This window comes from Patiria miniata, unplaced genomic scaffold (assembly GCF_015706575.1).
Source record: "Patiria miniata isolate m_02_andy unplaced genomic scaffold, ASM1570657v1 HiC_scaffold_12, whole genome shotgun sequence".
NCBI classification, from domain to species: domain Eukaryota; kingdom Metazoa; phylum Echinodermata; class Asteroidea; order Valvatida; family Asterinidae; genus Patiria; species Patiria miniata.
Genome location: NW_024037050.1, coordinates 6,957,240 through 6,978,942, shown reverse-complemented (window position 1 = coordinate 6,978,942; position 21,703 = coordinate 6,957,240). Strand labels below are relative to the sequence as shown.

General features: G+C 38.7%; 1 protein-coding gene across 1 annotated transcript; it reads left to right on the top strand.

Annotated features, from left to right (window-relative positions):
• Positions 1 to 3,666: 3,666 nt before the first annotated feature.
• On the top strand, positions 3,667 to 18,226 carry LOC119744038 (fibropellin-1-like). The gene is made up of 8 exons (XM_038220074.1): positions 3,667 to 4,045; positions 13,048 to 13,102; positions 14,108 to 14,221; positions 14,381 to 14,494; positions 15,612 to 15,722; positions 16,311 to 16,421; positions 16,927 to 17,037; positions 17,890 to 18,226. The coding sequence occupies exons 1-8, from the start codon at positions 3,692 to 3,694 to the stop codon at positions 18,207 to 18,209; spliced, it is 1,290 nt and encodes a 429-aa protein (XP_038076002.1). The 5' UTR covers positions 3,667 to 3,691; the 3' UTR covers positions 18,210 to 18,226.
• The last annotated feature ends 3,477 nt before the right edge of the window (positions 18,227 to 21,703 follow it).

The window sequence follows — 21,703 nt, the reverse complement described above, 5'->3', positions numbered from 1 at the left end:
TGCTTTAGACTATTATTCCCTAACAATCCAGTAAGGTAGTTCGTGATAATTTGATCATTTCGTTTTTTGATGTTTGGAAATGTTGTATCTTCGCTTTAATATTTTTTTTTATTATATACATTGTGCCCACTTGTATACAGTCGACTCTCGTTAGTACAAACTCTGTTAATACAAAATTCTGGTTATAACAAACATAAAGCCTTGGTCCTGACTGTGCATTTATCTGCACAATGAATGGGACTGATGTTCCTCTTAATACAAAATTCTGATATAACAAACAATTTGGCTAGGTCCGAGCGAGTTTTTTTATAACGAGACTCGACTGTACAGCGTTTCCATTTTGAAGTTGTCATGGTGTTGTAATTAACAAAAGGCCTTAGGCATAGCAGTTATCTCACAGGGCGTCTTTTCTTATTTTAATTCAGTAACAATAAATGCACAGCAGCTTCACTCATGCACATCCCAGCAAGACAAAGGCATTGCTCTTTGACATGACTGCTACACCCAAGGTCAATATTTTAATGAGAAATACGAAGTCACGATTCCGTTTCATTGCATCAAATCAGCGAATAGGATTTGGCGTATGCTGCGCGATGTTATGTGAAACATTGGGATGATGTTCATGTCCGCAATCTTGCACGTCCCGGTTTTCTAGCTTTAAGTAGAAACATTTATTTCAATGTTGCCATCACATAGTTCCACACAATAAAATGTTACTTTTTTTTGTGTGTCGTGTAAACTCATTATACAGAGCAAAATGCAATGAATTATGTAAAGGTGTATAATAATGTACATGGATCAATACTAAATCTAACTAACGACAACATTTAGGTATAAGGTGAATCGTCACTCTTTTGTACCCTAACCTATCGACAGACAATTGTGCATGACCGAGAAACAAACAGAGACAGCGACAAAGGACAAAATGGACAACAATCAGACACACAAAGACACAACCTAAAAAAAACAGAAACTGGTATGAGACGAGAGCATACATTAAGATTCATAAATTATAATTCGAATAAGAATTGAGTAGATGTGAAATAAGGTTTTTAACAAAGACAGAGAAGGAAGGTAATGATTTTAAGAAGTTATCTAGACTATTCCAATATGATGTACCACGTTGAATAACACTATTTTCAGATTATGTTGTTCTGTTAAATTGGACAATAAATTTCTTCTTCTAGTGCTTCGGGTATTATAAAAATTAATATCAGATGTGAACATAAAGAAGGGGTTAAAACAAGTAGCTCGATGTCGATTTGCATTATGGTGGAATTGTAGCAAAACCCTCATACAGTTGTATGTTTGAATAGTATAACTCTATGAGGAAAACACACATCAGTTACTTTTACTCCCAGAATATGGCTTCGCTGTAGCGCCCTCATTTACAAAAAAAACACCCATGACCTTTGTGTATACATCGGTGCGTTCGAGTAGCTGACCCGGATCGATTCAGATAAAGGCACTGAGGCAGACGGGTTAGCCACGACATCCTCTGAATGACGTCAGAGCTAGTCGAGCGACACGGGACGATCTGGGTGAGCTACTCCAATGCACCCATATTTGATGGAAGTAAAGCCTTGAGATTAACTTTGTCAATCAGGCGATATCTCAAGAAGAAATGTATCCATGTATCCATATGTATCTGCGTTGCAGTTTGGGGCTTAACGACTCTCGATCGCAGCTGCATCTCTTACCTCAAAAATATCGTCCACGGGTAATTTTTGTACGTTTGTAACGCAAGTTAACGTCTCGTTAATAGTTTCATCAGTGATTTGAGTTGGTGACAGTGAAACTAGCACATGGTAGCGCTGTAAGTGATTTTCACTATGCAAAAGGCTTCTTCGACTTGATGATGGGAATTAGAGTCCTTATCAAGCAAAGAGAGATAAAATCTTGTTCAACTTGTTTTGTTACTCTTTTGAGTTTGATGTGCAAAATATTTTTCAGAATTTATTGAAGATAGCCTAAAACAGGTTCATTTTTTTTTAAAAACACTTCTCTCTGTAGAACTACGACGACACTTTGTATGCTTGTACATGTAAACTTATAGGTTGTTTTTATGTAAAGTTGTTAAATGTAAATTTGGTGTTTATATGTTTTAGCGCCTTGAATTGAATTCGTTTCTGCGATTGTCTGCGTTTTATAAATTTCTCTTTCATTACTATTATAACGATGACGTCATAATGTGATTTTTAAATAATGAGATTTTTAACCTTTACTTTAATGTCAAGGTTAAAAAAATCATTATATAACCTAAATGTGCTCAATTCTAAATTCTTTTTGTTAATAGCTTAGGTGGTTAATAAAGATGTGCAAAGAATGGTGAGAAATATCTGACATCGTGTTCTCATCAATGTGCCGTGTGCTATTTTAAAGACAAGACTTGATTTGTCATGAAACTTGGTGGTCGCGTAGGATATGTTGCAGATATACGTATTACAAAGTGTCCTAATGATGACGCCATACATTGACTGTTTTAAATACTCTTTGAATGTTTTCCCCTTTTCCACTCTCAACTTGACATGATCGGAACTTGTGACAAGATGGACGTGCTACTTTTCACGTAAGGGAATAAAAACAAACATGCACCTAGTATTGGCATCATCATGATGTCATCACCAAATGTTTTGGTGATTTTAAAAATATGCTACCGAAAGTTTCATAAAGTTTGTACATGTTTTTTGCGACTGCATTTCTGTCATTTTTGTGTTTTTGTATGTGTACAGGTCAATTAGATGCAAAATTGCACTGACATAACTTCTCATAAGCTTCAGTTTACCTGCATGGGTTGGACATAGGCTGTACATTGATTGACCGCTCGAGACCAGAAAATGACCCCCCCCCCAAAAAAAAAGGTGAATATTACGCCATTGCTTTCGTGTGGAGAGTGTTCCATCGTCCCGTTATTTTGACATTTTGATTTTACATTTCACCACAAGAGGGCGCTACTTCACTCACAAAAGATGCAAGAGGGCGCCGTGTCGCTCTCTATGAGCAAGCACGGGCAAGGACTACTAGTCGACTAGTGGTTGTTTATGTGACGTAACTTACGCCCGCGCAAATGGTCTAAACCTGGTTCTGGTCCCAAATGGTCAACTAGAGTAGTCCAACCATCCTTCCTTCGAGGGAAGTTAGTCAAAGATATACCTTTATCATGCTGCCACCATTTCAATCATGTTCCCAATATCCAATAACAGTACTGAATGATAATGGGTTTTTTGTAAAAAAAAAAAAAAAAAAAAAGGAACCAGACTATTTTTCCTTCTATCCTCGCTTAGGTTACGTTGATTTTAATGGGAAAAATCAAGATGGCCGCAACATGAAAATGGTCTATATATTTCGCGCCTGAGCTCGCTCCATTGGTGGACCCAACCACTTGCAGTAGATATGCTTCCACGCGTGACACGTACACAGTAATAAAACAGCCACTGGGATCACTCACGGCTCATTGTGTGAACAACACGGTACTCACCTCAGCCTGGAGTGTTAAACTGATTGTGAAATGTAGTTTCATCCAGAATTGTTTTCTGCGGTACCTTATACGCGGATATTTTTCCCGTGTTATCAGCTTAAAAAAATACAAAGGGGTCCTCAAGAGATGGCCATAAATCGATACTTTGATTAAGGGACTCTGGGATTTCAGTTCTTATCTTTAATTGAAGGACGATCAGTTGGAGAGGAAACCATGGCCTCAAATGCGGCCACTCTTCCTTACGCAGCAGCAGCAGCATGCATCGTCATCGCAGTACTACCGTGGATCCACGGCATAGAATCGTACTGGGGTCACCGCAGTTTTAAGGTCCATTGTGAGAAGGGGATCCGTCTTGGTGGCGGGGACGCCGGCTTGGGAGTCTCCCGTAAGACGTCATCCAAAGCCCAGTGTCTGCGGAGCTGCTTTGCTCGCGCCGAGTGCAAGTCTATCAGCTACTCGCCAAAGACGGGCCAATGCTACATGAGCGACTCCACCAAGGGTGTAGCTGGGACATCTCAGGATGAGGGATACGTCTACTGCGGACCTGACCAGGATGAAGTGTGGGAGGTATTTTCTTTTCCTTTCCGTCCCCCTTTTCTATTTTTAAACAGATGCATGAACAAAATCTTGTGACATTCGTTGATATAAACGACCGAAACAATAAGTTACACGCGCTTACGATAGCTAGTAAGCCAAAACACGGCATGTGAAAAAAATATCTGCGGCGATTTTAACTAATTCACTTTGTTGTGGCGTTACTACGCTGTTACCACTCCTAGTTACATTTGGCTAGAAAAACATTCACATTTGCACCCGGCTGGCTACAGCTAGGGTCAGATTGGTTTGGTGTGCAAGATGGACTATATTCTAGTTAATTCAAACCAGAGTATTTTTGGAGTGTTTAGGGAATGGGACAAGCTCCCTCGAGGCCCCGCCTCTCATTGCGTCCTCTAAACGAGCATAAAACACTGGAACTTATTAACCCTCCAGAAAATGAAACCTCTAACCTAAAAACTATACAGCGTGTCCCAATAAACATTGTGCATGAAGGCGTCGCTAATTTGCTGAAAAGGTGGTCTAGCTAATCAATTTTTATAATATTTTAAAGCCCATGGAATTGTTTATAATTGGTAAAAATATCAGGAAATTTCATCAATGCAACCAGAGATATTGTTGATATTGTAAGGCCATTTTTTTCCTCCTGCACAATTAGAATCCTGTAGTTATGCTTAGGCCGATACATTTAAGCTGTCAAAGGAGATTGCATGTTCATTGTCCTTTCAAAATCTTTGTCAAAGACTAAACACCTAGCATTTTGCTTTCCCAGTTGTATAAGATTTAATTATACAATGACATGTACCTAAATGTTATCTGTGAACACCCTTATCCAAATGCAACATGAAGGCGACGCAATATTTCACTGCGTAACAGTCATGTGCTTGCGAAGGTTACGTAACAATTCATTTTGAAAGAAACTACGTGTAAACACATGTTCACGTTGGCGAGCGAAATCTTTGAAAATTAATTTCTCCCGTTTGGAAGACCATATCTTCATGCAACTTTCAGGGTTTACTTCCCTCATAATGACCCAAGTATGTGCTAAAAATTGTTGCGATGTGTTCATTTCTTTTCGTTGAAATTGGAAAAATAGGCCGGGGTGCGTATTTTTTTATTCCTAGGAGGGTTAGGGGCAATGTCATGAATAATTCATGTTGATCCATGAGAACGGACAATGACATCAACAGCATTGTTGTTAGTTACTCAACTAGTTACAATACTTAAAGCATTTTAAAGAACGGTTGTCGTCGAGCTACCACACAGTAGCCTAGTGGATAGCGAGATGAGCTATGGATACAAAGATCCCTGGTTCGAATCCACGTCGTCGCTGCTCATTTTCATCAGCTATTTTTCTTCTCCAAATTTATCACGGAGATAATTTTAAATTAAGGGGAAAATAGAACGAAAACCTAAGTCTTGCAATGATTCAAAGGAAGAACTGAATTATTCATGACATTGCCCCTAACCCTCCTAGGAAAAAAAAATTACGCGGCCTGGCTGCGTGCACTTTTGAAAGTTGGAACACTTGCGTTTGCAATATCTGTCAATCTTTTCAAGACTCACAAATATTATTAAGGTTCCTATTCATTATGGTATGCAGTATAAATTTGGAGAAAAGCCGCCTTAACGAGTTGTTAATTGATAAATATCACCCTTTTGCCGGCTTCCATTGGTCGATACCGAGACCCACGCCACAACACGCCGAGTGACGCCGATGAATATGCTAATCTACCATACTCGGTCAACCGTAGCGCCTATGGAGTTGGTTCTAGTTGGTACACTAGCGTTTGCAACAACAGATTAAGCTGAAATTCGGAATATTCTTAGATGATATAAGTGTTGAACAAATCGTGAAATAACAACTTGGAGAGATTCCTAGAAATTGAGGTTAATACATGCATTTGGGGAAGTTTTTCAACGATTTCTTCCAGACTTGAAGGTCAGCTTTACCAGTAACCAGTTTTGACGTTTCGGCATCGATGACCGAGATTTTTTTCACTGACATTAAGTTTAGAGTATAGTCTTCCGTTATAATTTAACATTTCAATCATACTGAGCATATTTTCTGACAAACACAACGTTCAAAGTTTTTGGGGATGCATGGATTTCACTGCTCTATTAAAGCGTCTAAAAGTACGTAATCGGATTAGCTTTGCCTAACAACACCAGATGCTTTGCCTTAGCAACCACATGACTGGTAACACATACCAATAACCCAATAATATACAAGCAAATACTAGTGTGGAAATTACATTGTGCAGGTCGAAAAATACATTACCAAATCAAAAATATCTCCAGTTTGCATCGTTGGATTTTCTGGATTTTTTCTCACCAATTACAAACAAGACCATAGGTTTGAAAATGCTATACAGTTTGCTTAGCTAGTCTGACCAACTTTGAGAAAATCATCGACGTTTATTGGGACACGCTGTATATTCAATTGCTGTATGTCCATCGACTTTATGCATAGCAGCCATCGTAGAGAGTGCAATATTTTCACACACATGCATGATTATACCTATTTCTTTAATAAAATTACGGTGTCAAAAGAACATAATTTCCTCATATATTTCGCTCAAAACTATCTCCGTAATGGTTCCTTAATAGCTACTAGTGATAATACAGACTGCTAGCTACGCTTAATTGACCGTAAGCTTTGTAATGGTTCCATTCATTGTCAGGCGTTGTCGTGCGGTAACTTACCGTACAATTCACGACTAATAGGTACCATCAATTCACCATTGTCGTAACGTTTATCTGGGTTTTTTTTTGGGGGGGGGGTTACAGTGCATGCTTTTCTTATTAATTATACTGTACGTCAAAGCACAGTTTTCAAAACAATCTCATAGCGGCTACCTATATATTGCTGATATCAACAAAGACAAAAATGTCTGCTTTGACTACTGCCAAAAGCATTTTCCATGAACGGACAAGCATCAGATGCGTTGATGTAACTATGGCAACAACGTGTGCCAAAATAAAGCTAGTCTATAAATAATAAAAGTGGGGCCTGAAATAAATTCACTATGAACAATGCATTTTTTATTTGCTCATCGGACCAATTCAAGAAATGGTATAGAAGCATTGTGCCATGTATTGTTCAGAATGGACTGGTTGTTTTCTGTGAAAACAGGCACAATGCTTCCGTCATCACTGTAACTGGAGACCGTCCACTGCCCGCCATATACAAATCTGCATAACCCATTGGCTGTTAGAAGTGAAGTGACTTTTCGCCATATTGCCAGTCCCAGATTAATAGATTTATAAAGACAAATATCAAATTGGATTGATTTTTTGTAAAAAAACAAAATCAATTGGCAACAAAATATATTTTATTTAAATGTTCTCGTTTGACTTTTTTCTGTACACTTTTAGACGACTAAAATCGAGAGGGATCGGGAACCAGCGCGTAGCTTCACTTTTTTTGTACAGCTCAGAATGGTCCACGAGCGGTGTTTTTATTTGCAGCACACATCGTCAATGATCTTTGGATCATGATTATTCAGCTATAGTTCGATATTTATTCATAAGAAAATTAGAATGACGTTACACCATTGCGTTCACTCAGTCATGCATGTACACTAAAACGTTTCAAAGAACGGCCTTCGTCGAGCTGCCACGTGGATAGTGGAATGAGCTATGGATCGCAAGATCTTTGGTTCGAACCTATGTTCAATTTTCATTGATTCTTTTTGTTCGTTGAGATAAGTTTAATAAGCCTCTGTACTGATGACGTCACACTTTGTTCACATGTGCACTTTCCTATGGAGCCAGTGGGGGCCCGCGGTCCACTGAGCGCCATAGGAAAGCACACACGTAAACAAAGTTTGACGTCATTAGTACAGAGGCTTATTGAAGGGAGAACACACAGTCGTTTTTTGCTATGCTTCCGAGGATTGGCTTTGTGTTTTCCTTTGTCCCTGTAATATAACACTCTCCCATAGACTAAGCACACAAACCTGCGTTCGAGGACAATAGGCACCTTCCTTCGAGGATCAATGGCCCCTTTGTGCTCCTTTTGTTGTCTGTCCTCAGGCGTAATGCAATGCAGGAACACTACAAGAAGCTAAGTGTCTTCCATCCACGCAGCGTAATAAATATTCACGTTAGGGTGCGTGATGTGATTGGTTAAAAGACGACGTATGCTGCAAAAAAAGGTGCGGCCTACGTGCTATCCAGATTTGTTTATATGGAGATTAGTGGGACCGTCATTATGCATGGTGTACAGAAACATCGCTCCTATTAGCTGCTCTTGCCCTGGCATGGTACTTGATCATTTTCACCTCCAAAAATCTTGAACAATACAATTAGAAGTAGCGGATCTAGGGGGGGGGGTGTTGGAGGTTGCAACCCCCACCCCCCCCCCCCCCCCCACACACACCCCCGTTCAGCTGCTGACTAATGTTATGACACAAGTAAAATGGGGCCAAAAATAATAAGCGGAATGCTAAAGTTCCTAAATGTATTCTTGAATTGCCTTAGAATGCAGGAGAAAGCATCGTAGCCTTCAACATTTTCCGGGGCATACCCTTGGACCCCCCTAGCAGGACGCGTTTTAGACCCCCTCCCGTTTTTAGATCCTTGCTATGGTACACTATTGAGACCGAAGTTCATAAAGCAGATCCCAAACACGCGTTTAATTCGCGCTCGCGCCAATTTCGGAAATTTTTCTTCTGCAGTCTAGTAAAGTCATTTACGTGATGCTTGAAACATATCACGTGGTTGAATAAAGATGTCATGGGATTTGAAATATCTTCATAAAGTTTAGATTTAGGGCCTACACAATGAAAAGCGTGGCATCACTGTGGCCTGCTACGTTAGGTCAGGGTCCAAGTGCTGCAGGTTACGATTTGGAGTGCCCCGAAGTTTTACATTTTATTATGTTTCCCCAAAGCGAATTTTCTCTCTTAAATTGTGTTTAATCAATTCCTACCAATCGGCGAAATAAACTTCAATTTGTTTTCCTCTGATTTATGGCCCTGGAGGATTTTAGGGGAGTTAAGTCCGAGAACCAGTCCGTTCCAACCTGATGCATGTGGATTATGGTATTTGACCATAATTGCTTGTAGAAAAAAATAACCCTTGCCAGTAGTTCAGTTCGACTCGCCCAAAAGTTCAATTATTGATCAGTTATATGACCTTCGCTGAGTATGACAACGTGTAATCAAATGTGTGCATCGTTACAATGAATTAGTAAACGCCTACTTCAGGATGAACACGTTCGATGGATATATATATGGAAACTATAAAATGAACGTGAAAGTTCAACCCTTCCTTGTTATGTCAGTCGACAAATCGATGTACGGACCTTGAGAAATATAAAGTAATCATATAGCTCCATGAAGAAATGAAGACTTTTGAACTATGGGTTTGCTGCATTACTAGTCCAGTGTCCAGTATAATCCTCTCCATAATAAATCGAGTCGCATGACAAGGAATGTAGTGTAATGTCTTTTTTTCATAGTTATTTATGACACGTGAGATTGCATTATTCAAATGAATGTGGTTTTTTTTATGTTTATCTAATTTTTCAGGGACTAACAAAATATAGAAATCTAAAAAGAGAAATTGCCTATTTGAGAAAATGCCTATTTGACCGTACCAAACACACACTGACAGAGGATGACTTAAAACAATTGCTTAAAACAATTGCTTAAAGTTGGTTGATACGTGTTTTTTTTCTTCAAAATTTCAAATTTCTTTTCCGAACGAATTTGGAATGAATATAATATGAGTATAATGTGCTTGTTTGCATTAATTCATGCGTTTATATAGTTTTAAAAAGTGGTTTTACACAGCACTCCGGTTCAGAAAGTTTTGAGCGAAACGCTATAAATATACATATCTAGTGACGTATAGCCACGTATTCATGTATGTTAATTTTAAATCACGCATTTTGTATTAGCCTAGTACCATGGACCGATCTGGCGACTTTCGCGTCTTTTCCTCTCAGAGGATTGCAAAAAGCGTAGTTATTTTCAAGTGTAGATTTGAGTGGTAGCACTAATGGCATATCGTGTACGTGCCTTTTGGGTGTGGCACCCGAAAATAGATTTTCAAATTGAATTGATAATTGTCTAGCATTACATTAGTTATGAGCTTTCCAATGAGATATCGCACGAAAAAAAAAAAGGCAGAAAAAAGTAACCAATTAATACATTTCGACTTATTCGAATCAGGGGCCAGCAGGACCTAATTACGCATGCGCCAGTACAGTTTATGAATAATAATAAACACCACACATTCCAAGTGTGTGTGATCTGTGTGGAGACGTTACTGTGCATAATGTGCACGTGTAAGCACGTATATACCAACCTAAAAACAAGCAAACCAAATCTGGATTGACATGAAAAATATAGGAAAATATATATATAAACAAATGAAAATGAACGGAAATATGACATGTTTTGTTATTCAAAATAATTGAAAAGAATTGACAAGGCTGAATATGAATAAAAAATAATCAAACACCATTATTAAAAGTAAGAAAAAACATTAAACTTTAATGAAAAGTAAAACCTAGTTGAAAAAAATACCTAGACAGAAGTTAAAGGTCGAAGTTAATGTTGACCGTAAAAGCTTTTAAATATAGTTTTCCCGGCGAATTTCCGAAGTTTTCTAATCAGTTTCATTATCAGCCATTCAATTTCGCGTGAGTGTTGCACATGTGGTCAAATTGGGGTTTCTTTTTCGTTTTGGGTTCTTTTTTTAGGCAGCCAAGATTTTGCGCCGAATATTCGTTTTCATTTTTGGGCATCCTATTTCGTTTTGGTGCATAGCAGTCTTAAATTAAGTCTTTGCAACCTTTTGACGGTTGACGCATTCAAATTAGCGAAAGTCTGTGCGCTTGTAACATATAACCACGCTTTTCGTTTCTTATTCGTTTATGGGCAATCGCTTTCATCGTTTGGTCATTTAAATTAGTAAAAAAAATAATCGATACATTTTCCTATTTTTCTCCTAGGTTCATTTCCTCCCAAAACTTGATGACTGTAAAATTTACAATGTTACAAATTAACTGATAGGCCATATGAGGGAAACAAGATGTAACTACGAATTAATTAATTGAAGGGACTAAGATAATTTATTTTTCACTGTGTATCTTTTCTACTTGTTTAAACGTTTGAAGAAGGGTCATCTTTACGTTGACGATTTCTTGACGTGCAAGACATCGGAACACCTATGTTTGGCAATGGTTGCACCATACCATCTGGAACATTTCTCTTGAGTTATTTCTTAAATGTTTTCTTGCGCATGTCTGACGGAACACTTACCGTATTCACAGGGTCCATGCAAAGTAAGTCTGCAATGCAAACCTTGAAAATACAACTTTGTGTCACATTTAACCTTATTTGCAAGTTTCATTTTCCATTTTGAGGTGGGTTTTTGGAGCCTTCTCCGTTTTATGCTAATGCAAAGTTTCATATTCATTAGATAACCTGTGATGGCATTCCGGGCATGATTAATGTTACACAACTATTTCAGCAAACAAAGTTGCTAGAATTTTGAATGTTTGGCTGTCATAAATTTCTTTTATTTAGTGATTATATGATGTGTCAGTATGGCAGTAAGCCAACGACCAACAACGCGATACTTTTAAAATGAATGCATCTTTGATACGGACGAGTGAAGCTAAAAGGCGATAGAATGCTTGGATAGTGAAATTGAATGATTCTTTTTGATTGTCGAATGTCGATCTGCGTGATCTTTCAATTTCAATTTAAATCGAACGAGCCAGGCGTTAAATTGAATGAAAGCTTGGTGAAATTGGCCGGGAAAACCTATATAAATTACAAGCATCATAGCATACAGTCAGCTCGCAAGCAATTAAAACGAAATCGATAGGAAACTGGGGTAACAAGATGGTATATGAAGAAAATTTTAAAAAAAAGTGTCTAAAATATGACACGGACACAGATGATGAAGGAAAACTACATCGTAAAAAAAAGTCATGTACAGCAATTTATGAAATTGAATGCACCATAACGAATCATGCATTCGAACGAACATATTGTTGATTAACAAAGGATATTGAGTTTATGCGCATGTGAATGTATTGCTTGGCCTACATCAAGATCTTCATTGAGATGTATTACACAATGTACAAAGGAAAGACTACGAGCCGAGGAAAGACTACGATACGAGCCAATACGGCGAATTATGTATTTGACTGTTATGAAAGATTGAACGTAGTGCAGTATTATTCCGTCAACCATTTCCATAAAAATATGAATTGAAAACATTTTTTTTATTCAACCAAATAGCTATTGAAAGATTGAAATTAACAACACAGGGAAGAGTCGAACTTTTCCCTTATATCTGTGTCCACACAAATCTTTGGTGTTTTACAAAGTCGCCGACACGTGTTTTGCCGTTCATTATTGATATATTGAAGTTGGTGTATGCGTGCTTTGTGTGTGTGGAAACTTGATAAATGGATTTTTAAATTGAATTGATAATTTTCTAGCATTCCATTGGTTATGAGCTTTCGAATGAGAAATAGCACGAAAAAAATTGGCCCATGACGGGCAATCAATTATTAATTTCAACTTTGAATGAGCGGGACGCTCCTAATTCGTTCTGAATAGTGTGCGCAATTTCTGAACTGGAGCGCGCCATTTAAAACCAATTTTTAAAACTATATAAAAGCCTGCAAAAACAAACAAGCAAATTTATTCGTTACAGGACATATATTCCATTACATTTCGTTCTGAAACGAAAATCGCATTTTTTTAAAAGCGCGTATATAACAACTTTAAATGTTTCATGTTTGTTTGTTGTCGCAAAATCTCACTGATCTGTTTGTTTTAATTTGCAAGTTCTTTGCTGAGGGGTGGCATTTTCTGTGCATTTTAGTTGTACTCTTACAACAATCTGTGTCAGACTCTCAATTTATATGCAAGATCCTTAAAGAATGATCAAAAACAAACACAGGGACCTAATTCGACTTGGTACTTTGAAGTGTAAAGGATAAGATAGTATGTTTATATTTTTGTCATGTTTTCATTCAGAGAACCGCTATTACAGTGGAACTCCCCACAACGACATTGATGCCAACCACACTGGGTAAGTTTAATTGGTTTCGAGTGATCGGAGTCGCTTTGAAGAGAATGGAATCCGATGTGATAAACTGCATTTGGAAAAAAATAAGTGGTACAATTTTCTACATGAACTCAGCATATATGAAGCTCAGTAAGACGTGTATTGTTTTTTGTTTTCATTTCCGAACGTCTACAATGGTACTGAGTGTAAAACTTTGTGAAATACGCACATGATGAGAACAGTTTTGAGCTTTGATTTGTGCAACAAAAGTTAATCAAATGACGGCTGAACTAAAAATCACCAGAAATTACAGAGGCTCGCTAATGAAACAACAAAGTCTCAATCTGAACCACTAGTAAAAACGTGTGTCAACTATTTCTTCGGCGGGACAAATAATCATTTCTGGACCAATATTACATTTGGTGTTATTTTTTGTCTGACTTTATAGCTGCCTGAACGGAAGTAAAGACGGAAAGAAGAATCCAAATAAAAAAAAGAAAGAAAACAAACTCTAGGTTTTCATATCATGGAATTGAGTTCAGACCGATTCCTGCAGCAGATTAATCGGAATGGAATTCACTTGGTATCTCGTACCAAACCATGACCCTCCCAGTTCGTTTCGCGAGTTTTCAATAACCGTGATCTTCTCGCGATTTCACGCTCTGTCTATTCAGTGTTGTCTATCACAAGTTCTCACAACTCCATCACAAGTCCGTCACAAACACCCAAGTCTCTAATTATGTCAAAAGCTATGTACGTGAACTGTGAAAAAGGGATTCCTTTGTCGTTCATCTCTTGTTACTTGTGACGGGGTCTACCTGATGTTCATCAATACCTATGTTCACCAATACCTATGTTCCCCAAAATCCTTACAGGGTTAGGGTTGTAGGGTTAGATGGTTAGGGTTATAGGGTTAGGGAACATAGGTATTGGGGAACATATAGGTATTGGGGAACATAGCTATGCACCCCTTGTGACCGGACTTGTGATAGACTATCCAATCGCCTATAACATTGCTCACGTTGACAGAACCCAACGAGTGTGACAGTGACCCTTGCCAGAACGGAGCCGCTTGTAACGACGGCCCGGACATGTTCACTTGTGACTGCGCCCCTGGGTACGAGGGAACCACATGCAACACAAGTGAGTAGGATACTTTTCGTTACCGTGACGTGAGTCTGAAGAATATCACGACATCAATTACATCCAAACTAATTACATTATATTCGTGTATGAACTCATAACGTACACATTCAACAAATAGACAAATATTCTCTTTACATGATTCAATTTTTTGTTCAGATACTGACGAGTGTGGCAGTAACCCGTGTCAAAATGGCGCTAATTGTGTGGATGCCGTCAACGAGTATGCATGCACGTGTCTCGCAGGCTATGATGGCGTACACTGCGAAACAAGTGAGTTCACGATTTATACGAAATTTAGACTGTTTGCAGTGTCGCAGCCATCTTGGAGGTGTCTGCTTTTGCTCAGCAGGGATATCACTGATCTGCATTGTACTGACTGGATAGCGCTTTAGGCCGTGGGAGATGAAGTCACTGGACGCCATTTTGAAGCTCCCTTTGGCCAAGTAAAAGTATATGCAAAGTCATAAAATAAATTTAAATATTTGAAAAAATATTAAAATGAATAAATTAACTCTGTTGGCAAAATGAATAAATAAAAACGTGTTTGATGATCCACAATCGTTTCCCTAAATTATTGTAATCATGTGCTTTTTATATACGGATCCGTGCGTTGTGGAGCTTTTTAGGGAGCTTCAAAATGACCAGCGCCAGTGTGTGAGCGCGAGGGCGACACGGTCTTCTTGTGCACAAACATAGGTCGAAGCCAACCTCGCCCCCAGGGTGTCGAGCAGTACGCGCCCACCACTACCTGCTCTCTCACCCTGGTATTGGATCATTTGCATGTGCAAAATTTTTGCGCACGTATGCAAATGAGGAATAGTCTGGTGCCTGCCTGTACGTTACATTAGCGTTTGTTTTTGTATGCGATGTCTGGGGTAAAAACACTATCAATTCGTCGCGCCGTGAGTTACGAAAACACGATTGTTTTCGACTGAGTTAAAATGTTACAATCTTATCCCGAAAACACGTCATGCACGTTGGAAATAACACGATATAAATCCATTACTAAAGTAAGCACTGGGGACGAGGTTGAGGTCGAAGCACTATCTAGTTAATGAATAAGTGGGTTCGGTGTCTCTGTGAAGTAGTCCAGGTCAAAGGTTATTCGGGATAAAATCGCTGACGTAATGATGTGCGATGTTACGCAGGCACGAGCGCCGTGCGCCCGGCCGTCTACGCGCGCGTTCTATACGCCTTTGATTATCCCGAATGACCCGTGACCCATATCATTGTGCGCATGCGCAGTTGAAAAACCAAACTGGCCTGGTGACATAACAAAACACACCTCAAAGATGACTGCTGTATGCAATCGATCTATTGACAATAATAAATAAGTAATAAATACAAACAAATAACAAACTTGTATTCTTTGATGCATTTATGACAGACATCAACGAATGTGCTAGCAGCCCTTGTCAAAATGGCGTCTGCAATGATGGAGTCAATAGCTACACTTGCACCTGTTCTGCTGGATATGAAGGGACTTTATGTAACACGAGTAAGACCTAACATAAATCCGTACATTCTTGGACATCAAACAATATCTTGTTCTCCGTATAATCATTTAGCCATCCACAGCCATACTACATGTACAAAAGACAGTGATAAAGCTTGTGGTGTATGTCATTCAGGGTCCATGTTATTATAGGGGCAGGTGGTAAGAATAAAATGTATGGTTCTGAGTGTGCCCCTTTGAATAGGGCGCCCTCTTAAGGACAGGTCTTACGCCCTCTGTGATACCCCCAGATACAAAGGACTGCCATTGTCATTTGATTTTTTAATTTAAAAAAAATCATTGACGATGAACTGTGCAAAACATCTACACATTAAAAGCAATGAGATTTAAGGAACTTTCCAATTGTAATAAATCTGCGAATGAAAAAGATATGTAAATTGATTTTGTTATGAGCATACTGCATCCTATCAACTTAAGACAGATTTATTCCACTCACTGTTTTAGAATGGTTGTCAACACAAACTGAACACAGGAAGCAGTATCAATCAAGAAAAGTATTATGTTTAAACCAAACAAAGAGAATTAGTATTGTGGAATAATTGTTTGCTGTAATGTTCGTCTTTATGGCAGACACCAATGAATGTGCGAGCAGCCCTTGTCAAAATGGCGTCTGCAACGATGCAGTCAACAGCTACACTTGCACGTGCACTTCTGGATACGGAGGCACCTTGTGTGATACAAGTAAGACCCAATTGAACTTCCATATTTTTGTTTACAGCAAATCGAAATGTTGCACTCTCTAAACTAACCGTATTAATCCTAAGTGTGCCAGTAGTGTAATCCATTGAGTGGACTACTCTGTACAGTAGTGAGTTGTGGAGTGAAAGATACGTGTAACATTAATTAGAATCAGACAATCAGGAGGTTGGTATGGATGGCTAACATCCCCTCCATCACCACCACAAGTACCACCGCCAAAACAAACTTCCTTTACAAATTGGACCAAATCCAAAGTTCTCTGAATAACGTCATCGCTCACATTGTGCACATTGATTCATTGCTCCAAGTTTTTGGTGCTATATATAAAGACTGCATTGTCTCTTTTACCCCCTCCTCGAAAAATCTTGGACTTGAACACCACCCCACACACCCCTTTGGGAATCAAGGGGGAGAAACAAGCGAAATTTGAAGAGTATTTTAAAACGCGTTGGTTTACTCGGTGTATTCTTCTCTGAATTTATGACAGACACCAATGAATGTGCTAGCAGCCCTTGTCAACATGGCGTCTGCAATGATGCAGTCAACAGCTACACTTGCACCTGTTCTGCTGGATATGAAGGAACTTTATGTGACACAAGTAAGACCTAGCATTACTTCTCTACATTCTTGGACATCAAACAAAATCTTGTTCTCCATAATCATTTGACCATCCACAGCCATACTACATGTACAACAGACAGTAGTTTGTGGTGCGTGTCATTCAGGGTCCATGTCATTATAGGGTCGGGTGGTAAGAATGACATGAATGTTTGTACTCTGTGGTGAGTTGCAAGTGAAAGATCTGTGTAAAAATAATTGAATCAGACAATCAGGAGGTTGATCGGGATGGCCGAACATCCCCTCCACCACCACAAAAAAACGACCATTATTAATTATTTACATATTGGACCAAATTCCACGTTCCCTGAATAACGCCATCACTCAATATTATGCATTTTGATTAACTGCTTCAGGCTTTTTGTGTTTTATGTAAAGATTGCACTGTCTCATGTCCCCCGAAATATCTTGGACTCCAACACTCCCAGACACCCCTTTGGATAACCCTTGGAGAAAACAAGCGATCGTTCCCGTTTTGTGGGAGACAAGGATTTATCCAAAGGGACATTTTTTTACTCACCCTGTATGCATACGTATTTCAAGCTGTGTGTTATATACACGTTCTGTGTGTGACACATACACACAACACTAATACACAAATGCTGTTTATCACACGTCCGCAGAATGCCAGCGTTCCCCATTCCAAATTTGGTACGAACCGCGCCTGAGGTTAGGACTTGTGATTCTCATTTGACCGAACTTGTGATGGGCTTGACCACACCAATTTTAGGCTGACTATTTGTCAGATGGTGTTTAAGCAACCCCGCTCTGGGGAAAAACATTACATTTTACGTTTTATGATGATCATAAAGTATAATTTAAATCCTGACAGGTACTAGCATTCGTCTGGCGAACGGTCCACTGCCCAACGAGGGCCGTGTGGAGGTCTACTACAACGGTGCCTGGGGAACGGTCTGCGATGACGGTTGGGATATCAGCGACGGTCACGTAGCCTGCCATGAACTTGGCTACCCGTCTGCTGCCCAGGTCTGGTCCTCTGCCTTCTATGGACAGGGCACGGGGGCTATACACTTGGATGACATGGCGTGTAGTGGCAGCGAGGCTAGCCTAGGAGCTTGCGGCCACAGTGGATGGGGTTCTCATAACTGCGGACACCATGAAGATTCGAGTGTCAAGTGCAACCTGACCTAAGAACTACAGTTCGAAAGTACGACCTTTCAAGAGTGAAAGGAAAAATATTGGGCAAAGAAAAGGGATCCGCATCTACATTAAAGGGAATGTACAACATTTGCTTTTGCTGCAATTTTCAGAAATAAATGGATTTTGGAGGATTAAAATGTTATAGAAAAAATTGTTAAACAGACTTGTTTCACGTTTTGGGCTTGTAGATGTTGGAAAAACCAAGAAAACCTTGTTCTTGTAGTTTGGCTCCCTGACACCACTTTAGATGAAACGGAGCAATTTGTATAGGCTTTTGGGAATTGTAAGGTCAGAGAATCAGTCTGGCAGGCTTGTAGCTCTTCACAGGTGTGTAATCAATTGCAGAGAAAATGCGGAATAACTAAATATGAAAAATTAGGAGCAGTTTTTGAAAATCAGCTAGTTTTCTCCAACGCTGGTCGGCCGACAAGCGTTGGACAAATACAATTTTTCTTGAAAATGTCAGCTGGCACACCATCAGGAGGCCCGATTTTACATGTTGCTTTAGACTGTTATTCCCTAACAATCCAGTAAGGTAGTTCGTGATAATTTGATCATTTCGTTTTTTGATGTTTGGAAATGTTGTATCTTCGCTTTAATATTTTTTTTTATTATATACATTGTGCCCACTTGTATACAGTCGACTCTCGTTAGTAAAAACCCTGTTAATACAAAATTCTGGTTATAACAAACATAAAGCCTTGGTCCCGACTGTGCATTTATGTGCACAATGAATGGGACTGATGTTCCTCTTAATACAAAATTCTGATATAACAAACAATTTGGCTAGGTCCGAGCGAGTTTTTTTATAACGAGACTCAACTGTACAGCGTTTCCATTTTGAAGTTGTCATGGTGTTGTAATTAACAAAAGGCCTTAGGCATAGCAGTTATCTTACAGGGCGTCTTTTCTTATTTTAATTCAGTAACAATGAATGCACAGCAGCTTCACTCATGCATATCACAGCAAGACAAAGGCATTGCTCTTTGACATGACTGCTACACCCAAGGTCAATATTTTAATGAGAAATACGAAGTCACGATTCCGTTTAATTGCAACAAATCAGCGAATAGGATTTGGCATATGCTGCGCGATATTATGTGAAACATTGGGATGATGTTCATGTCCGCAATATTGCACGTCCGGGCTTTCTAGCTTTATGTAGAAACATTTATTTCAATGTTGCCATCACATAGTTCCACACAATAAAATGTTACTGTGTCGTGTAAACTCATTATACAGAGCAAAATGCAATGAATTATGTAAAGGTGTATAATAATGTACATGGATCAATACTAAATCTAACTAACGACAACATTTAGGTATAAGGTGAAGCGTCATGCTTTTGTACGCTAACCTATCGACAGACAATTGTGCATGACCGAGAAACAAACAGAGACAGCGACAAAGGACAAAATGGACAACAATCAGACACACAAAGACACAACCTAGAAAAAAACAGAAACTGGTATGAGACGAGAGCATACATTAAGATTCATAAATTATAACTAATTATTCGAATAAGAATTGAGTAGATGTGAAATAAGGTTTTTTAACAAAGACAGAGAAGGAAGGTAACGATTTTAAGAAGTTATCTAGGCTATTCCAATATGATGTACCACGTTGAATAACACTATTTTCAGATTATGTTGTTCTGTTAAATTGGACAATAAATTTCTTCTTTAGTGCTTCGGGTATTATAAAAATAAATATCAGATGTGAACATAAAGAAGGGGTTAAAACAAGTAGCGTGATGTCGATTTGCATTATGGTGGAATTGTAGCAAAAACCTCATACAGTTGTATGTTTGAATAGTATAACTCTATGAGGAAAACACACATCAGTTACTTTTACTCCCAGAATATGGCTTCGCTGTAGCGCCCTCATTTACAAAAAAAAAGACCTTTGTGTGTACATCGGTGCGTTCGAGTAGCTCACCCGGATCAATTCAGATAAAGGCACTGAGGCAGACGGGTTAGCCTGGTATCCTCTGAATGACGTCAGAGCTAGTCGAACGGCACGGGACGATCTGGATGAGCTACTTCAATGCACCCATATTTGATGGAAGTAAAGCCTTAAGATTAACTTTGTCAATCAGGCGGTATCTCAAGAAGAAATGTATCCATGTATCCATATGTATCTGCATGGAGCTGTGTTTTATAGCTCCATGGTATCTGCGTTGCAGTTTGGGGTTTAACGACTCCCGATCGCAGCTGCATCTCTTACCTCAAAATACCGTCCACAGGTCATTTGTGTACTTTGTAACGCAAGTTAACGTCTCGTTAATAGTTTCATCAGTAATTTGAGTTGGTGACAGTGAAACTAGCACATGGTAGCTCTGTGAGTGATTTTCACTATTCAAAAGGCTATGTCGGCTTAATGATGGGAATTAGAGTCCTTATCAAGCAAAAGAAGATTCAATCTTGTTTAACTTGTTTTGCTACTCTTCATGAGCTTTAGGTGAAAAATAGTTTTCGGAATCTATTGAAGGTAGCCTAAAGCAGGTAAATCTTTTAAAAGACTGCTCGCTATAGAACTACCGTGCGACGAATAATAATGCTTGTATATGTAAATTAATACATGTTATGTGTAAATGTGTTACACAGGGTGAGTAACAAAAAAAAACGAAACCCAAATGTGGGGACCATTGTTTTAGTAAAGTTCTGCATGTGTAGCACTTTCAACATCTATGATATGAAAGCTCAAATCATGAGCTTTCTTTTAGCTCAAAAATCATTGAAATCACCCATGTACTTTTCAAGTTACGGACTTTTAAACACAACCACCGTTTGAAAGTTCTGTCCACGGATCACAAAAAGATAAGTGTTCTTTCAGCAAAACGAAAACAAATCACATCGGGATGTGTGTGAATTGTTTTCGGGTTGCTGAAAGAACACACACCTTTTGTGTGATCCATGGAGAGAACTTTGAAACGGTGGTTGTGTTTGACATTCCGTAACTTGAAAAGTAGTAAGCAATTTGAATGATTCTTGTACTAAAAGAAAGCTTATGAATTGGGCTTTCATATCCTAGATTTTGAAAGTGCTACATGCAGAACTTCAATAAAAAAAAGTGGTCCTGACATTTGGGTTTCGTTTTTTTTTACTCGCCCAGTATGTAAATTTGGTTGTTACATGTTTTAGCGCCTTGAGTTGGATATGTATTTGCGATTGTCTGCACTTTATGAATTTCTCTTTTTAAAATTATTTTTACTCACGATGACGTCATCATGTAATTTTTAAATAATGAATTTTTGCACCTTTACGTTTAAATTTCTCTAACATTTAACTTTTATGGGAAAATCCAAAAATGAGCGAAAGTTGACTTTTTCTGGACATTAACAAATGTAAGGTGTTAGCTTTGCATTTTTATCCAAATTCGGCAAAATCTTGTCTTTTGGGGGAAAATCCAAAATGTAAGGGGTAAGCCTTGCATTTTTATCAAAATTGGGCAAAATGTGACTTTTTTGGGGAAAATTCAAAGTG